The 20,284-nt window shown below is 47.6% G+C and overlaps 1 protein-coding gene across 5 annotated transcripts in view; it reads right to left on the bottom strand.

The window, feature by feature from the left end:
* The window catches only part of LOC140395622 (endonuclease V-like), a 123,537-nt gene that overhangs the window by 35,005 nt on the left and 68,248 nt on the right, over window positions 1-20,284 (bottom strand). For 4 of the 5 annotated variants that reach the window (XM_072483607.1, XM_072483608.1, XM_072483615.1 and 1 more), the window contains one exon: window positions 2,438-2,526. The exons of the other annotated variant lie outside the window; for it this stretch is intronic. In XM_072483607.1, coding sequence (XP_072339708.1) covers window positions 2,476-2,526 — 51 coding nt within the window. In that variant the 3' untranslated portion in view covers window positions 2,438-2,475. The remainder of the gene's footprint in view (window positions 1-2,437; window positions 2,527-20,284) is intronic. 5 annotated transcript variants of the gene reach the window in all.

The raw sequence follows: 20,284 nt of genomic DNA, 5'->3' as shown, positions 1-20,284 counted from the left end.
TTTCCCTTCCTTTTTAAAAGTAAATTCACTTTTTCCCCAATTAAGGGGCAATTTAGCGTGGCCAATTTACCTACCCTGCACATCATTGGGTTGTAGGAGTGAGACCCACGCAGACACAGGGAGAATGTGCAAACTCCACTCGTACGGTGGGTCGGGATTGAAGCCAGGTCCTTGGCGCCGTGAGGCAGCAGTGCTAATCACGGCACCACCGTGCCGCCCACTAAACTGCGCCTGATCTGAGAGATTATGTACTAAATTCAGTACGTGGAATGCATGCGTCATCAAAAACTGCTTCTTCCACTGGTGTCTACTATTGTACCTGCAGTGGCTGTTATGTCTAAAGGTGGTGTAATAGTTTTTTATTAGTTTTTAAAAATAAATTTAGAGTACCCAATTCATTTTTTCCAATTAAGGTGCAATTTAGCGTGGCCAATCCACCTACCCTGCACATCTTTGGGTTGTGGGGGTGAAACCCACGCAGACATGGGGAGAATGTGCAAACTCCACACGGACAGTGACCCAGAGCCGGGATCGAACCTGGGACCTCGGTGCCGTGAGGCAGCAGTGCTAACCACTGCACCACCGTGTTGCCCTGTAGTAGGAATTTTTAATATTATTGGTGTCACCCTTGCCTAACACAGATTCAACTCGGTGTTCTGTATGGTAGGTGTCTGCAGGGTTTCCTTCGGGTGCTCCGGTTTCCTCCCACAAGTCCCGAAAGATGTGCTTGTTAGGTGAATTGGACATTCTGAATTCTCCCTCTGTGTGCCCGAACAGGCGCCTCCTCACTGTCCTAGGTTCCAGAAGCAAAATTTCAATTGCACCTACCTCAATTTGGTCTCCTGAATTCTCCCCCAGTGTACCCAAACAGGCACCTTAATGTGGCGACTAGGGGCTTTTCACAGTAACTTCATTGCAATGTTAATGTAAGCCTACTTGTGACATTAATAAAGATTATTATTAGTAGGTACTATTTTATACTGAGATTTTAGGGTTAAACACATTTTAATTATTTATTTTAGTATTAGCTTTTTATAGTTTCTTTAGAAATATCCTAAAAATTTTAACTTATCCTCCTTTCTAGTCCACCAGGTCCTTTTTTTTCTGTTTCACGTACAAGTCATTTAAAATGTTTTCCCTTTACCCTCACTCTGCAGCCTTGTAAATCCAATTCATCGGTAATATCTTCCAGCTGAGAGGACGGGTCCATGCCTCGAACGCCTCGTCTATTCGCTCCACAGTTGTTGCTTAATCGTTTTTAAAAAAAATTAATCCCCAGAATATCGGAGTTGTGAGCAAGGACAGCGTTTATTGCCCATTGCCCGACTGCCCTTGACAAGGTGGTGGAGACTGTCTTCTTGAATTGTTACAGTCCGTGTGGTCACGGTACTCCCACAGTGCTGTCAGGTAGTGAGTTCCAGGATTTTGAAGCAGAAATAAAGCTAGGCAATTTAGGGCCTTGGGCAACAGAGGCAGAATGTGCAGGGAGGGATCAAAGTATGGTGGGCCAGTGAGGAACAATGACACACGTCTAGGTAAGAATGGTGTGCAATGGGAAACTTGGAAGTGTCGGTGTTCTATGCACCTGCTGCTTTTGTCCTTCGCGGTAAAGGAGGTTATAATTTGTGAGGCGTAAGGCATCCTTGTCCCATTGCTGCAGTGCAACTTATTGGTAGTCCACATTTCTACCAGTAGGATTGAATGTCACCTGCTGTGCGACATGACATGGGTGGTCTCTCTCTATTCCAGTGCATCCCCAACAGCTCCGGCCTCGAACGAAAAAAAAATGTAACTAGCCTCTCTGTGAATAGACCCTCCTGTTCAATCACAGGTCAGTGGTTGTGCTCCACTTTGACTTATATTGGCTGCGTTTGTTAAAGTAGCTGCATCTGCCACTGATATTGCAACTGTTTCTCTGTGGCCCACTGCGTTTTGATCCCTCTCTGTACACGCTGGCTCTGTTGCCCAAGGCCCTAGATTGCTCAGCTTTATTTAAATTTCAAATAATCTTGTCGGCGGATTTTTTCAAAAGGGCAAATTATTTATTATCTCGTGGTATGACCCCTATCACCCTACCCTGACGCCCCTTTCACTGACCCCCCTGCCTTCCCACCCCCTGTCCTCTCACTCCACTCCCTCCTTTCCTCCCTTAGCATGAAGTGAGAATTTGAAAATGAAATTGTGAAACGTATAGTGTGAACAGTCGATTAAACTATGGTTTCTTTGGTTCTGACGGATGCCGAGAATTTTAAGTACTTTAACTAATTGTGCTAATTCAACTTTCTTTTTCCGATGCTTGCATCATAATCCAATGCTTTCTGTTGGACTATGCAACTTATTTGCCTCCCTAATACAATAATTACTGCAGCCCCATTCTGGGACCAGATTTCAGTGCAAATCTTACTGGTGACTTATCACATTTTCCAATCAGACCCACCTTGTAAGATTAACTTGCGACCACCATTTCCCCAAACGTCAAGGTATGTGAACTTTTTCCCGAATATATTCTCTGGACCTTATGTCAGCCTGAAAGGTGAACAAGAAAAGTATTTATAGCTAGAATTTCCAGGATCAGTTCATTTACATTTCTGTGAGAAGCTGATTTGTCTAAAACACGTGTAAAATGGGAGGAATCTGCTCGGGTGTATCGGACTTAAAATTCAGTCTTTAAAAGTCCATTGCAGGTGGATGGCTGCTGATGTAGCCCAGGAAGCCTCGGGCAAATAAGGAACAGATCTTGCTCGGTCAACCAACTTGACTGGATGTCTCACAATTACTTTTGTGCCACCGTACAAAAATGCCCAAGAGGCAGCCAACGAAGGGACAAGAGTTAACATGGAGACACGAGGAAGAGATTTTGCAGAGTCGGATCTGTGAACCTGTGTGATGAACGGTTACTGCCTTATCATCATGTAAGGTGATGTCCCCTTTAAGACCAGGCTTGGAACCCTGGGGACTCCGCCTCTGGCTCCGCCCATCTGGGAGCCATACATAAAGGCCTGCCTCATGGTCTGTATAGCAGTCAGCTCTCGTCCAAATCTGTAGTTATTAGCCTAATAAAGCCGTCTTTACAGTTTAATCTCTAAGCATCATTATTGAGGGTACCTCAATTTATTAGGCTAAACTAGATTCAGGATGGACGCAGGCCTAAAACCAGAGAAGCTCAATCTGGAAGCACGAACGCCGGAGGCAAAGGAAATTTTTTAATACTGGCTGCGGTGCTTCGAGGCCTACCTGGACTCCGCAGAGACTCCCATCCTGGGGCCACGCAAGCTGCGTCTACTCCATGCCCGGGTGAGTCACAGAATCTCCGCCAACCTCGAAAAGGCGACGATTTATGAGGAAGCGATTGAGTTGCTCCGCAAGCGGTTTGTCAAACCCGTCAATGAGGTGCACGCCCGGCATCTGCTCTCTACCTGCCGGCAGCGCTCGGGGGAATCGCTCGACGAGTTTGTTGAGAAACTCACCGCGCTGGCCAGGGACTGTGACCATCAGGATGTGACAGGGGAAGTCCATATGAACCTGCACATCAGAGATTCTTTCGTGTCCGGCATCCGCTCGACCTACATCCGGCAGCGACTGCTCGAAAACGGGGCAAAAGACCTCCAGGAGACGCTAACGCTCGCCTCCTCGCTGGAGGTGGCCCGACATAACTTGGGTACGTACCCCGCGGACTCTGCCAGCCCCCCCCCGGACTTCCTCAGACTCACCCGTATTACAGGCCTGCGCCACGCGGCGACCCGCTCACCATGGGGGCACACCTTGCTACTTCTGCGGGCAGGGCCAGCACCCACGCCCACGCTGTCCAGCCCGCTCTGCGATCTGCAGTGACTGCGGGAAGAAAGGGCACTTTGCGAGGGTCTGCCTGGCCAGACCCAGGGGCCAGAAAAACAAAGAACAGCCGGCCCGAAAATCAGGCTCTCAGGCCCGCAGGCCTCGCAATGCTGCTGCGCACCGACCCGACACGTCCTCTTCTGACGCGTCATCAGCCTCGTGCGAATCATGGGAGCGGCCATCTGGTCGGCGGCCATCTTCTCGACCCGACACGTGCGACCAACGGCAGCGGCCATTTTACGACTCCGACTACCCGCGACTGGGTGCGATCACCCTCGATCAAACTCGGCCAAAACACCTGCAGAACTCCATGATGCAGGTCCAGGTCAACGGGCACGACACTGCATGCCTCTTCGACTCCGGGAGCACGGAGAGCTTTATCCACCCTGAAACGGTAAGGCGCTGCTCCCTACGCACCCATCCCACATCCCAAACCATAGCCCTCGCATCTGGGTCCCACTCGGTACAAATCACGGGGTACTGTATTGCGGATCTCTCGATCCAGGGTGCCAAATACACCCGTTTCAAATTTTATATCCTCCCTCACCTCTGTGCCCCCCTGCTGCTCGGACTGGATTTCCAGTGCAGCCACCGAAGCCTGACACTGAAGTTCAGCGGACCCTTGCCCCCCCTCACGGTGTGCTGCCTTGCGACACTGAAAGTCGCACCCCCCTCGCTATTCGCTAACCTCACTCCCGACTGTAAGCCCGTCGCCACCAGGAGCCGGCGCTACAGTGCCCAAGATATGGCTTTTATCAAGTCAGAGGTCCAGCGTTTACTGGGAGAGGGGGTCATCGAGGCGAGCAACAGCCCTTGGAGAGCGCAAGTGGTGGTAGTCCGGTCCAGGGAGAAGAAACGGATGGTCGTGGATTATAGCCAGACCATAAACCGATTCACGCAGCTTGATGCGTACCCCCTTCCTCGCATCGCGGAAATGGTAAATCGGATCGCCCAATACCGAGTCTTTTCCACGGTCGACCTCAAATCTGCCTACCACCAGCTCCCCATCCGACCAAAAGACCGCCCCTATACTGCCTTCGAAGCAGCCGGCCGGCTCTTCCACTTCCTCAGGGTCCCCTTTGGTGTCACAAATGGGGTCTCCGTCTTTCAAAGGGCGATGGACCAAATGGTGGACCAGTACGGTTTGCGGGCTACATACCCGTACTTGGACAATGTCACCATCTGCGGCCATGATCAGCAGGACCATGACGCTAACCTCAAAAAGTTCCTCCAGACCGCCCGAGCCCTTAACCTGACCTATAACGAGGGCAAATGCGTTTTCCACACCACCCGGCTGGCCATCCTCGGCTATGTCGTGGAAGACGGGGTCCTAGGTCCCGACCCCGACCGCATGCGCCCCCTTAAGGAACTCCCTCTCCCCCGCAGCCTCAAGGCCCTCAAACGGTGCTTGGGGCTTTTCTCCTATTACGCCCAGTGGGTACCCAAGTATGCGGACAAAGCTCGCCCACTCCTAAAGACCACCACTTTTCCCCTCTCGGCTGAGGCTCAATTGGCCTTCAACCGCATCAAGGCCGACATCATCAAGGCCGCCATGCACGCGGTGGACGAAACCATCCCTTTCCAGGTAGAGAGCGATGCATCAGACATCGCCCTGGCTGCTACCCTCAATCAAGGAGGCAGACCAGTAGCGTTCTTCTCCCGAACCCTCACCGCCTCCGAGATTCGACACTCTGCAGTCGAAAAGGAGGCACAAGCCATTGTGGAGGCTGTGCGGTGCTGGAGACACTACCTCGCCGGTAGGAGGTTTACCCTCATCACCGACCAACGGGCGGTCGCCTATATGTTCGATAACACGCAACGGGGCAAAATAAAAAACAATAAAATTTTGAGGTGGAGGATCGAACTCTCCACCTACTCGTACGATATCAAGTATCGTCCAGGGGAGCTCAACGAGCCCCCAGATGCCCTGTCCCGCGGCACATGCGCCACTGCGCAGGAGGACTGCCTGCAAGCCATCCACAATGACCTCTGCCACCCGGGGGTTACCCGGCTCGTCCATTTCATCAAGTCCCGCAACCTACCTTACTCAACCAAGGAGGTCAAGGCCATGGTCAGGGCCTGCCAGGTCTGTGCGGAGTGCAAACCGCACTTCTATCGGCCAGACAAGGTTTGGCTCGTGAAGGCCTCGGGCCCCTTTGAGCGACTGAGCGTGGACTTCAAGGGGCCCCTCCCGTCCACCAACCGTTATGCTTAATTCCTCACCGTGATCGATGAGTTCTCCCGTTTCCCATTCGCCATTCCCTGCACCGACATGACCTCAGCCACGGTGATTAAGGCACTGCACAGCATCTTCACCCTGTTCGGTTTCCCTGCTTATATCCACAGCGACCGGGGTACATTGTTCATGAGCGATGAACTGCGTCAGTATCTGCTCAGCATAGGCATCGCCTCGAGCAGAACGACCAGCTATAGCCCACGGGGAAACGGGCAGGTGGAGAGGGAGAACGCGACCGTGTGGAAGGCTGTCCTTCTGGCCCTGCGGTCGAGAAATCTCCCAACCACCCGCTGGCAGGAGGTCCTACCCGATGCCCTACACTCCATTAGGGCACTCCTCTGCACGGCCACAAATGAGACCCCTCATGAGCGATTGTTTCTCTTCCCCAGGAAGTCTACCTCCGGGGTCTCGCTTCCACCTTGGCTGACGGCTCCGGGATCTGTTCTTCTCCGGAGGCACGCGAGGAGCCATAAAACGGACCCCCTAGTTGAAAAGGTCCGACTGCTCCACGCCAACCCCAGTTACGCCTAAGTGGAGTACTCCGACGGCAGGCAAGATACGGTTTCCCTCCGGGATCTGGCGCCCGCTGGATCCTCCACCACAGACGCCCCTTCCCGCACCGCTCCCCTGCAGGACCCGTCGCCCCCTACAACACACCCCCTTCCGGCCCTACCACCCGTTGGTGAGCTCCTACCGTGCGCCCCCCCTTTACACGGTGAGCTCCTACCGTGCGCCCCCCCTTGCGCCCCCCCTTTACACACCCCGCCGGCGCCGGCTCCGCTACCCCCGGCCCTGCCTAGGTCCTCTGCCCCGACCCGGACCGAAGCTCCGACCGCTGTGCTCCCGGATGTGCCCTCAACCGGGACGCCCGTGCCCGCCGCACCACCGCCCGAACTGAGGAGATCGAGGAGGACGATCCGGCCGCCGAGACGGATGGACCTATGATGGCACTTCACCCCCGCCGGACTCCTTTTTAAACAGGGGGTGAATGTGATGAACGGTTACTGCCTTATCATCATGTAAGGTGATGTCCCCTTTAAGACCAGGCTTGGAACCCTGGGGACTCCGCCTCTGGCTCCGGACATCTGGGAGCCATACATAAAGGCCTGCCTCATGGTCTGTATAGCAGTCAGCTCTCGTCCAAATCTGTAGCATAGTTATTAGCCTAATAAAGCCTTCTTTACAGTTTAATCTCTAAGCATCATTATTGAGGGTACCTCAACCTGCAAAAAAGGTCACGTGTGCCATGGCAGAGGCCCCTACTACCAACCCTCTCACCAGAGTGCAGAGCGATACCACATAAAAGTTCAATAATCTGACCAGGGCAGGCAAGGTTAACGAATGAAGATAACAACCTGCACCAGAAATTCTGGGTCATTCAAACCCAGAAGTTAAACTCTGCCCACTACTCTTTGATTGTACTGAAGTGAACAGTTGTTGAAAAGAAAGGACAGGACCTAAGTTAATTAGATGTGGAAACACATACACGTAACGTTAACATTAAAACTGAAATTTAAACTTTAAAACTTCAAAAAACTTGTTATTCACTGGTAAATTATAAAATAGCTGGTGTATATTGTCTATCAGATCAGCCATGATCTTATTAAATGGGGGAAGCAGGCCTGGGGGGACCAAATGGCTTACCCCTGCTCCTTATTTGTAGGTTTGTTTGGTGTCATACTTCCTGTTCCAAGCAAGCTCCCAAGCACTCACAATGCTTCAAGATTTGTGTCAAAGCAGCAGAAATGGCAACATTAAACACAAGACCTGGACTGTAACACAACGATGCTTCTAAGCATTTGGTTTCCATATTTGCCGTTAAATATAACAAAATGCCTCTCTGGTAAGATTCGTAAACATTCCTTCACCGAGTGCAAGGTAGAAAGAAATGAAAGAGCCAGTCACTGCAGGAAAAGGATTTGATCAAATCACGCTGATCCAATCAAAAGTAGTCTTCTTATTTTGGCTACAATAACTTCACGTTAATTACTCTTGAGTTTCACTGATGTGCCAAGTTGACTGAATTAATAGACTCACAAGCTTACAAAAACACAGCTTTTGACTATTTTTACAATCTATATCTGCTTTGCAGACAGCCGATCCATTTCCTTTGTAATTTTAGTGAGAAAGTTGACTGCAGTATAATGTGGGGGAATGCTGCTAGAAAGCTCTAATAAACTACACTTCCATTTAATGAACTCTGACCATCCAAATATCTCCCAAGGACCGATTAAAGAATATGTGCCAAGAGTGAAACTCGGAAACCTACTTTGTTTGCAGAAACCATTATTGATAAATATATTCACTGTAGTCAAAATTTGTGCGACTACCAGTGATTTGAGCTAATGGTATTGCCACAGCATTGACAGAAGTGAATAGTACCTGGTGCACGATGAGGCTCAAAGGTCACCAGACAGGCCAGGCCTCAAATGTGTCACATGGTCCATGAAGGACTGCAGGGACAATTCCTCATCTGAAACTCACTACTATTTGCAATAAATATCAACACTGCCTTCTAATGCTATGCCCCGAAGGGGCCAGCTCAGAGGGAGTCACATTGCTTGCCTTTACGTCACTGATGATTTATTTTCTTCCTGACCAAAGAAATACAGATTACAAACTAGTGGAAGTGAATCAATGCCATTGAATTCTGAAGTGCTCTTAGAGCCTGTTTAATGTATGCTTCTAAAGTGTTTGCGCCTCTTGTCCTCTGTGAACAGCTCTTGTTTGATGTACTGTGGCAGTCTACCACGTGCTCCCCTAGTTCAAGGAACAGCATTTGTGAGTAGCATCAGCATCATTTGGCCAATTTAACTTCCCACATCAGGTTCAGAAGGGTACATGACAAATCTGCATTTGTGCCAGGAATACCCTCTGCTGGAGTCTCTGTGGGCTAAGTGTATGTGAAGTGGGGGTCTAATGTCATGTGCGCACAAAGCTATGTTGTGGCACAGAACAGCCACTGACATCAGTAGAAGCCAACTGTTCTGTGCTACGCCACACATGCTAATGCTGGAGGGGATCGACTCATCATTCCCACTGTTTTGTTTCAACATAGAATAGTGAACGTCTATGACATCCAAGACTCCCGCCCTAATCGTTTTGTCATGGACTGTGTGTGTTGAAGTGGGCCAAAACTTCACCTTCAAATCTGAACTTCAAACAAATACAAGGACCTTTCCTATTGTCTTGACATTCAGTAAAATGTGATATAGAGCGTTGATGAATCAGACCAAAAAGGTTATTGATTATATTTAGAAGGGATATCAATCGAACTGCCTGTTGGCAGAATGAAAGGGTCGATCTTAAGTATGTATGTGAAAAAAGACTTCCATCAACTTGTGAAATGTTATTTTTTTCAATAAGGGTTTGGCATCATATAACAGCTTCAATAAAAAAGTCATTTTACTATGGGTTCCGGTTTTACTGCAAACTACGTAAAATGCTAAAAGTGAGAACACACCACATAGGAAAGCTCAGAGTGGCAGCAGTATTTAATAATTGATTACTGTGACTTTTCGAATTTGACAAGTGTGATCGAGATTGTGCTGAGCAGGGGAACTTTTCTGTAATACACTTTTTATGTTGCTGGCCACAGTCTAATGCAGAGAATTTATATCAGACGTGTTGTGGCAAAACTGTGAATAAGGAAACCTGGTGGCTTGGTGCACCTTTTTACAAATTAGAATGTGAATCAGATGTAAAGTGATAAGCTCTCTAAACTGATGTGATTGATATTGGTTAGCACTGCTGCCTCACGGCGCTGAGGACCCGCGTTCGATCCTGGGTCACTGTCTGCGTGGAGTTTGCACATTCTCCCTGTGTCTGCATGGTTTTCATCCCCACAACCCAAAGATGTGCAGGGTAGGTGGATTGGTAATGCTAAATTGCACCTTAATCGGAAAAAAAAAACAATTGGGTTCTCTAAATTAAAAAAAAGTGATTGATATTACCCAGTAATATATTGGAGCTATATGCATCAAGGGCCATTAACAAATCATAATGTATAAACAATGTTACTTATGAAGGGCACCAATGAGAAAATTGGTGCAATTTCCTGTTTATTCGCACTCAGATCACGTGTATCTTAGAATCCCTATAGTGCAAAAGGCAGCTGTTCGGCCCATCGAATCTGCACCAAACCTCTAAAAGAGTGCCCTACCTAGGCCCACGTCCCACCCCATCCCCTTAACCCCAACTAACCTTTTGGACACTAAAGGGGCAAATTAGTATGGCCTATCCACCTAACCTGCACACCGTTGGACTATGGGAGGAAACCAGAGCAAACCCATGCAGAGACAGGGAGAAGGTGCAAACTCCACACGGACAGTCCCCCAAGGCTGGAATTGACTCCGGGTCCCAGGCGGCGAGGCAGCAGTGGTAACCACTGTGCAGAACAGTTTTCGCCCTCTTAGTCTGTCTGGCATTTCCCACCTGTCTGATTCCCTCTATTTCTGAGTTATTCTCTATTCTAATGCAGTTTGTACTTTCTAATCCTCTGTGCACTAGAACCTCCACTCAAATGCTTCAACCTCAAATCACTGCCGCCTGCCAAATTAGTTTAAACCCTCCCAAACTTGGCAATGTTCAATTATTGCTTTTTGATTTATTTTATGATGCACTATTTAGTGTTGGTGTCTGCACTAAGGGGCGGCATGTGGTGCAGGGGTTAGCACTGGGACTACTGGGCGCTGAGGACCCGGGTTCGAATCTCAGCCCTGGGTCACTGTCCGTGTGGAGTTTGCACATTGTCCCGTGTCTGCGTGGGTTTGACCCCCACATCCCAGAGATGTGCTGGTTAGGTGGATTGGCCACGCTAAATTGCCACTTAATTGGAACAAAAAAATAATTGGGTACACTAAATTTTAAAAAATTGGGACTTCAGGTGGCAATACACGAGGGAGAGGCCACACACGAGGTAACTCCCGACAGGGTTCTTGATATTCGGCTTTTGGGCAATACGGTAGCACAGCGGTTAGCACAGTTGCTTCACAGCGCCAGGGTCCCAGGTTCGATTCCCCGCTGGGTCACTGTCTGTGCAGAGTCTGCACGTTCTCCCCGTGTGCGCGTGGGTTTCCTCCGGATGCTCCGGTTTCCTCCCACAGTCCAAAAATGTGCAGGTTAGGTGGATTGGCCATGCTAAATTGCCCTTAGTGTCAAAAAGGTTAGGTGGGGTTGCTGGGTTATGGGGATTCATAGAACATAGAGTGCAGGAGGAGGCCATTCGGCCCATCGAGTCTGCACCGACCCACTTAAGCCCTCACTTCCACCCTATCCCAATAACCCCTCATAACCTTTTTTTTTGGACACTTAAGGGCAATTTAGCATGGCCGATCCACCTAACCCGCACGTCTTTGGACTGTGGGAGGAAACCGGAGCACCCGAAGGAAACCCACGCAGACACGGGGAGGACGTGCAGACTCCGCACAGACAGTGACCCAGCGGGGACTCGAACCTGGGACCCTGGCGCTGGCTGTGGCTTGGGTGGGGTGCTCTTTTTCCTCAGGGCCGGTGCAGACTCGATGGGCCAAATGGCCTCCTTCTGCACTGCAAATTCAGTGATTCAATGCTGCACTCCTTCAGCTAGATTTCGCAACGGTGATCAGGAACATTCAGTCCTTGAGTCCAAAAAAATGACATGCAAACCTCCACAGTGGATTTATTTTCCTGTTCAACTCATTCCAATGACTTTTTGCAAGTATAATGAGTGTAACTACATGTAACATTTCAAGTGCTCCCTCCTGTCAGAATTATCTTCTTGGATTCGTAGTCCGTGAATTTATTTCCCCATAATAATGTTTTATTTGCTTTGGGCAACTGCTGCCACAAAATGATGTTTTAGACATTGTGTCAATTAGCAAGCTCGAGACCTTTGCTGCTGGATTTTATTTAATGGAATACTTTTCACTGTGAAACAGATCCACGATTCCTCAACGCTGTATACATCACCTGATGCTTCTGAACGTTTAATATCCTTTGTCATTCATCTACTCAATTGCCAATAAGTCTCTTTCATGATGTCCATTTCCTCAGAATATCTTGATGTCCTGCACAGTTTGTGCCATCTACAAACTTTGATATTCTTGCAGTATTTCATTTGAGATAACGCCCCACTGACGTGATCTCTGGGTTCAGAATCCAATTAAAATCTACATATTATTTACCCGATTAATAATATAACTCTCAAGATCGCTGTCACTTGGAACAGGTTTCAATTTGGCCAAAAGAACATAGAACATACAGTACAGAAGGAGGCCATTCGGCCCATCGAGTCTGCACCGACCCACTTAAGCCCCCACTTCCACCCTATCCCCGTAACCCAATAATCCCTCCTGACCTTTTTGGACACGAAGGGCAATTTTAGCATGGCCAATCCACATAACCTGCACATCTTTGGACTGTGGGAGGAAACTGGAGCACCCGGAGGAAACCCACGCAGACATGGGGAGAACGTGCAGACTCTGCACAGACAGTGACCCAGTGGGGAATCGAACCTGGGACCCTGGCGCTGTGAAGCCACAGTGCTAGCCACTGTGCTGCCCAAGGGGGACCTACATGTGGTTTCAGAAAGAAAATGTTACGTAACATTCACTACCTAACCCTCCTTATTGACTGTGTTACATTCCCCAAGAATGCTAATTATTAAGCATGGACGGGCTTTCGGAGACCTGTTTTGGTTTGGATTATAAGGATAAGTTTCTGTTCTGGACACTCCTGAATCAGGAACTGTGTGCACTGCTGCTCCAGTGTGAGGTCCCAGGCCGAGCTGTCGTTAAAACATTCAAGGTTGTCCCTGGGTGCCTACTATCAGCAAATTATGATTTTGAGCACTGCTGCTGCTCTTTATGCTATTTTTGTCATCTGCCATCTCGTGCAAATGGATTGCATTGTGTAACTGATGATAAAAATCAAATTACGTTGGCTGTCCGGTAGGAAAGAATGCACAAACAGGGACTGCTGCTGCAAATCTCCAGGTTCTTAACACATGAACAAACAATTTTGCATTGCAATGCGGCCGAAAGGTCAGCAACTTCATATGCGGAAAATTATTTGTTTGCATTTTGCACTTAAAAGACAATCTATTCAGGTGAAAGATTTGAAGACGCGAGTTTTTTTTTTAAAAAAGGAGTCAATGTCAACTGGGAACGAGAGCTGCAAGAGAAGTGTTTAAAGTTTTCCAACATGACCGTGATTTATTAAGCTGGAAACATTTCAAAATTCAAATCAATAAATCCTTTGAATTAGGTTTTCATTGCTACCCCTCAACCAACATCACTGAAACAGATTTTTTGGTCGAGAGCTCCATTGCAGCTGGCTCTTCCGAGTAGAGTTGTTCACATACAGACTTTAACCTGACCTGTCACTTCTCTTGACAGAAGACTCCAGTACTTTAACTGCAGAGTATGTCCACCTAGAGCCATGCTTCTGATCTATTCGAAATATTACAATAGTGTTTGATATTTTCCACAGCCCCTTGTACCAATGTGTCCGTTTAGCTTTGTGCAAGTTCCATTCCTTAACCCATCCCCATTATTTTGATGTGTATTTCACCTGGGACTGTTTAACAGTTTTGCTAATGAATATGCAGCATGGTTACCAATGCTGTCATTTCTCAGGTCGGCAAATCAAAATCACTGCAATTAAAGGATTCGGATAATAAATACAGGACATGTGAACTAAATAGGGTTAAGGAAAATCCCAAGGCTTTTTACACGTACATAAAAAGCAAGAGGGTAGCCAGGGAAAGGGTTGGCCCACTGAAGGATAGGCAAGGGAATCTATGTGTGGAGCCAGAGGAAATGGGCGAGGTACTAAATGAATACTTTGCATCAGTATTCACCAAAGAGAAGGAATTGGTAGATGTTGAGTCTGGAGAAGGGTGTGTAGATAGCCTGGGTCACATTGAGATCCAAAAAGACGAGGTGTTAGGCGTCTTAAAAAATATTAAGGTAGATAAGTCCCCAGGGCCTGATGGGATCTACCCCAGAATACTGAAGGAGGCTGGAGAGGAAATTGCTGAGGCCTTGACAGAAATCTTTGGATCCTCGCTGTCTTCAGGGGATGTCCCGGAGGACTGGAGAATAGCCAATGTTGTTCCTCTGTTGAAGAAGGGTAGCAAGGATAATCCAGGGAACTACAGGCCGGTGAGCCTTACTTCAGTGGTAGGGAAATTACTGGAGAGAATTCTTCGAGACAGGATCTACTCCCATTTGGAAGCAAATGGACGTATTAGTGAGAGGCAGCATGGTTTTGTGAAGGGGAGGTCGTGTCTCACTAACTTGATAGAGTTTTTCGAGGAGGTCACAAAGATGACTGATGGTGGTAGGGCAGTGGATGTTGTCCATATGGACTTCAGTAAGGCCTTTGACAAGGTCCTCATGGTAGACTAGTACAAAAGGTGAAGTCACACGGGATCAGGGGTGAGCTGGCAAGGTGGATACAGAACTGGCTAGGTCATAGAAGGCAGAGAGCAGCAATGGAAGGATGCTTTTCTAATTGGAGGGCTGTGACCAGTGGTGTTCCGCAGGGATCAGTGCTGGGACCTTTGCTGTTTGTAGTCTATATAAATGATTTGGAGGAAGATGTAACTGGTCTGATTAGTAAGTTTGCAGACGACACAAAGGTTGGTGGAATTGCGGATAGCGATGAGGACTGTCAGAGGATACAGCAGGATTTAGATTGTTTGGAGACATGGGCGGAGAGATGGCAGATGGAGTTTAATCCGGACAAATGTGAGGTACTGCATTTTGGAAGGTCTAATGCAGGTAGGGAATATACAGTGAATGGTAGAACCCTCAAGAATATTGAAAGTCAGAGAGATCTCGGAGTACAGGTCCACAGGTCACTGAAAGGGGCAACACAGGTGGAGAAGGTAGTCAAGAAGGCATACGGCATGCTTGCCTTCATTGGCCAGGGCACTGAGTATAAGAATTGGCAAGTCATGTTGCAACTGCATAGAACCTTAGTTAGGACACATTTGGAGTATAGTGTTCAATTCTGGTCGCCACACTACCAGAAGGATGTGGAGGCTTTAGAGAGGGTGCAGAAGAGATTTACCAGGATGTTGCCAGGTATGGAGGGCATTAGCTACGAGGAGTGGTTGAATAAACTCGGTTTGTTGTCACTGGAACGATGGAGGTTGAGGGGCGACCTGATAGAGGTCTACAAAATTATGAGGGGCATAGACAGAGTGGATAGTCAGAGGCTTTTCCCCAGGGTAGAGGGGTCAATTACTAGGGGGCATAGGTTTAAGGTGAGAGGGGCAAGGTTTAGAGTAGATGTACGAGGCAAGTTTTTTACACAGAGGGTAGTGGGTGCCTGGAACTCGCTACCGGAGGAGGCGGTGGAAGCAGGGACGATAGTGACATTTAAGGGGCATCTTGACAAATACATGAATAGGATGGGAATTGAGGGATACGGACCCAGGAAGTGTAGAAGATTGTAGTTTAGTCGGGCAGCATGGTCGGCACGGGTTTGGAGGGCCGAAGGGCCTGTTACTGTGCTGTACATTTCTTTGTTCTTTGTTTTGTTCTTTGTAAAACCAATCAGATAACCAGATTTTTTAAAAAGCAATGATGTCCCAGAGAATTTTTTTTTTTTTTTTTTCAAAAGCCACATTGCTATATTTCTATATAAGTTGTATCAGTCACTCTTAGGGACGGCACGGTAGCACAGTGTACAGCACTGTTGCTTCACAGCTCCTGGGTCCCCGGTTCGATTCCCGGCTTGGGTCACTGTCTGTGCAGAGTCTGCACGTTCTCCCTGTGTCTGCGTGGGTTTCCTCCGGGTGCTCCGGTTTCCTCCCACAAGTCCCGAAAGACAGGCTTGTTAGGTGAAATGGACATTCTGAACTCTCCCTCAGTGTACCCGAACAGGCGCCGGAGTGTGGTTTCATTGTTAATGTAAACCTACTTGTGACAATGATCAACAACGTGCACCAGGTATCCAGACTCAATTCCAGTGTGCGGCTATTTTCAACAAAGGAGAGGGAACAAGATTAAATTGGTCCCACCAACTCAGTGTATATATATTAAAATGTATGTTTGGCAAGGGAAATTGAATGGTTCTCACAACGGAGTTCCTATTTTCACCCAAAGGAAGCAAGTTCCACATCCCCATCACATCAAAAAGGTAGTTAAGTCATACTTCAATGCTAATTTGATATATGAAAAAGCACTCACTAATTAGATGATTTTTAAAAAGAGCTTTTTGTTTTCTATTATTTTTGTCGCCTCAGACAAAAGCCTCTTGTTTTTTTTTACAGGAATGATAGGTTCTTACAATATTGTTCAAAACGAGTAGTTACATACATTTAAAAGATTTCCACCATCTCTCTCTCTTGCAGATACTGGCTCTTGCAGAGGGAGAGTGTCACAGGTGCACTGCCCAAATGGCTACCTTTCACAGTGAGGCATTAAAGGGCCGGTATCTACTGTGTCCATTTGCAGGAACCAGGTAGCTGGGTTGGTTAAAGTAGCTCATGTAACTTACCCAAGACTGATCTCACTGCCTTTCCGCAGCGGGTTGCGATCAGAACCTGCTCTTCTGTACCAACGGCAGGGTCACCACCGGGGAAAATAGAGGCCGCCTTTTTGAAAATATGCAAATTGTCCTCCCGTGACATTATTTTAACCAAGAGGCCTGGGTGGGGAAGCAGGTGTCGCTTCCCAACGTGGTAGCTCGAAAAAGCACGTATGGATTTTATTATGTTTCCTGATGGGCCAAGAGGAGCAGAAGTATACTGCCCCAGACTTCATTTGCACATGTGAAATAGGAGCAGATGTAGACCATTTGCCCCTCAAGCCTGCTCCGCGATTCATTAAGATCACGACTGACCGGTTTATGTTTCAAATTCCACATTCCAATGTACCCCCATAACCTTTGATTCCCTTGCTCAACAAGAATCTATTTAACTCCACCTTAAAAATACTCACTGACACCCCGCACTCCGAGGCAGATTTCCAAAGTCAGACAACCCTCCAAAAGAAAGAAATCTATGGCCCCACTCCCATCTGAAAGGTCCTGCATGTGGTGATGTGCATCAATGTAAATGCATGTAGGCTAGCTAGACACTAGAGGGAGCACCAGTGACATCACACACACACACACTCAACCAATAGATCAAGTAGATAGGACATGACCAATAGACATTCATGATACACAAGGAGGTGACACGACCACAGGGGGGCATTACACCAACCCATATATAAAGGACACCACACACATGATCTGCCTCTTTCCAAAGGAGACAGTCAGTGAGTAGAGACACAGGGTTGATTCAATATTACACCCACCATGTGGATTGTAGCAGCTGGTTAGTCAGTCTGGGTAGCTATAGTAGGATTAGCAGTAGTGTCGAACCCGAGTAATAGAAGTGTAAATAGTTTAATAAACGTGTTGAAGTTATCTCCACGTCTGAACCTTCCTTTGTCAAGTGCACCACAAGGAAGCCGCTTATGTTACACCTACAACATAACAAATCACTGCATACCCATGGTGGCCATCTAAAATGGCCGCCCGCAAAGATTAATGGAAATTGTGGTCAAGTTGGAACACAGACAGTACACAGCCCCTGTGTATTGGACAAAGGGAAACCAGACCAAACTGAAACTTGCACCTGTTAAAGGTCAATCACCAATTTCCCCAGGACAGTAGACTCAGATCAAGGAATAGCAACAGTAGCAGACTCCCTAGCGCAGCTTCCCCTTATTTGGAAATGCATTTGTACTTGGGACAATGGTAACTAGGACCCGCCCAGCCATTGAGGTACCCGCCCCTAATTAGCCAGAATCGATTAGGGTGATCGAGATCCTTTCGATCCATTAGATCCTGAGTTAGCACTGCCCAAAAGGGCGCGAAAAACGAGAAGGATAAGAAGCCCTGTGCAACTGGGGATCGGTCTCTTTTGGGACCGGCCTGTGCCCACACCAACTGCAGCATAACGACAGCCAAGTTCAAGACCCGCGATCGCTACCTGAGAGAGCCGAGCCGCAGCCGAGACGAACCTGACGACTTCCTTCCAGCCGACACACGTGGGGATTCAGCCTTATCTACCTGCACAGAGCGGGTCATCCAGAAGCTAAGTAAAGGTCATCTTAGTTGATAGGTGTAGTTTAATGCATAGCCGCATGTATCATTGCACAGAGAGATAAGTCTTGTGTTTAATAATAATTTGTCTTCTGAACCAACATACTGGTTGTGTGGTCATTTGGTCAATACAAGAAACATACTCGCAGCTTGTAGTTATTAATTAAGATAGCAACACCGTAGCCCCCATTTTCCCAACACTTAGCTGAGCGCCAAGCATCACTCGTCTGGGTCCTTAACAGTGGCTTCCTGTTAACAGGAGGGTACAGTTTCCGGCCAGCTTCACATAGGAAACTGAAAACCTGTGTGGGCAAGGCCCAGGAATTAAAATCGCTGATTTCATCCTGTGCAAATTTGGACAGCTTCCAGTTGCCTGGACCCCCACCTGCACAAATCCCCCCCCCCGCTAAAATTGGGCCTCAAGTGTCAGCAACCAGCATCACGACTGATCCCGATTCTGTCCTTGTGTAACATGCTTCCTACTTTCCAGCCGTATTCGCTGGGGAGCTAGAAGTGGCTGAGATCTGTCCTGCCTCTAACAAGGACATCAAGGCCACCGTAGTATCGCTACCAACTCTTCAGCCCATAGCAGCTAATTCAACAAAGGTTAGGGGTTAAACTTGAGACCGTCCTGACTTTTACAGCCAGTCAGTGCACTTACCAATGAAGCCATTGGGCAGCCAAATGTAATTCTAAACCATTGGTGATATAGCTATTGACATTTAAGTCGATAGCAGTATCTCCACAGGCTCACATCCAATATGATACAACTTAATGGAGGTTAGAAACAGGAATGTCAACACAGTTCATGTGCAATCTTGCGTTTTGGTATACTTCAGATAGAAAGTGTGGATCAAACAAAAAGTTGAAAGGGTTTCTTATGATTTGTGGTGCGGGGATTACCCTATTCTCAGAATTGTGAAGTACAATGAAACTCAAGAGGTAGCAGGGGTGAAGGACTGTGGAACCTCTGATGGAAATCAAAGGATTGAAATAAAATGGATAATTCCAGATTGGATTAGCTTCTTGTTTACAACATATGGTGCATGCCTTGCATCTAGTGCGAGTACAGTTTGTCCATTTATTTTGATACAATAAATATGACCTATTCAGGAACTTAACTCAGGAACGGTCTTCTTGAAATCGGAATGACTTGGGGTTTACTTAAACAATGTGAATCACGCCATCCCTCACGGTGTTCACTACAATCATTAACTAGTTCTCGATCGAGGGTGGTACGGTGGCGCAGTGGTTAGCACTGCTGCCTCACGGCGCCGAGGATCCGGGTTCGATCCCGGCCCCGGGTCACCGTCCGTGCAGAGTTTGCACATTCTCCCAGTGTCACTCCCACAACCCAATGATGTGCAGGGTAGGTGGATTGGCCACGCTAAATTGGACCTGAATTGGAAAAGAAAAAGAATTGGGGACTTTTATACATTAAAAAACTAGTTCTCGATCTTCACAAGCGGTTCAACCCAAATCACCCAAGGATTTCAAAGAGCGATAAGCTCACAATAAATAGCCTGGTCAATTTCTGGGAAATGGGTCAAATGGCCAGCCTGCATTAAACTGAAGCCAAAACTATATAGATCCCACTTCTGTAGCACAGCATATCGAACTTGGCACTCACTGGGTTAAAGAAGTACTGTGAGGTACCTCAGTGCAAATGTACTCACTGACATCAGAAATACATAGAAAGCTAGTCACACCAAACCTCAAGCAAAATCGCATTTCATGTATTATTCAGGCGAAGCTGGAAAACATAGAGCTCAACAAATTACCTGTGTTTTAGAATTGGGAGATAAAAACAACAGGGTATAATGCAAAATGATTCATTAAACTCTGTGCAGTAGATTTGCGCGTGAAGTTGGGTGTCACACAGACCCTAATTTTAGTTCAGCAGAGTCATTAACAAAGAAAGCAATCGGTGAAATGTTCCCTCAAGCTAACCCAGTTACAGCGGTTTCTCTTACCGCGGCAGGGCAATGGAATGCAAATTGATTTTGTTGAGTTTCCAGTAAGTCTGCCATCCGAATGTGCCACAGTACAGATACCGGCCACCTCTAAATTGGAATGAGTTACTTATTTTAGCACCTCTCACCTTCCCTAGATCCTTGCAAATTGAAT

The sequence above is a fragment of the Scyliorhinus torazame genome, chromosome 18, assembly GCF_047496885.1.
Source record: "Scyliorhinus torazame isolate Kashiwa2021f chromosome 18, sScyTor2.1, whole genome shotgun sequence".
In the NCBI taxonomy this organism is placed as follows: Eukaryota; Metazoa; Chordata; class Chondrichthyes; order Carcharhiniformes; family Scyliorhinidae; genus Scyliorhinus; species Scyliorhinus torazame.
This window is presented reverse-complemented; position numbering and strand designations above follow the sequence as displayed.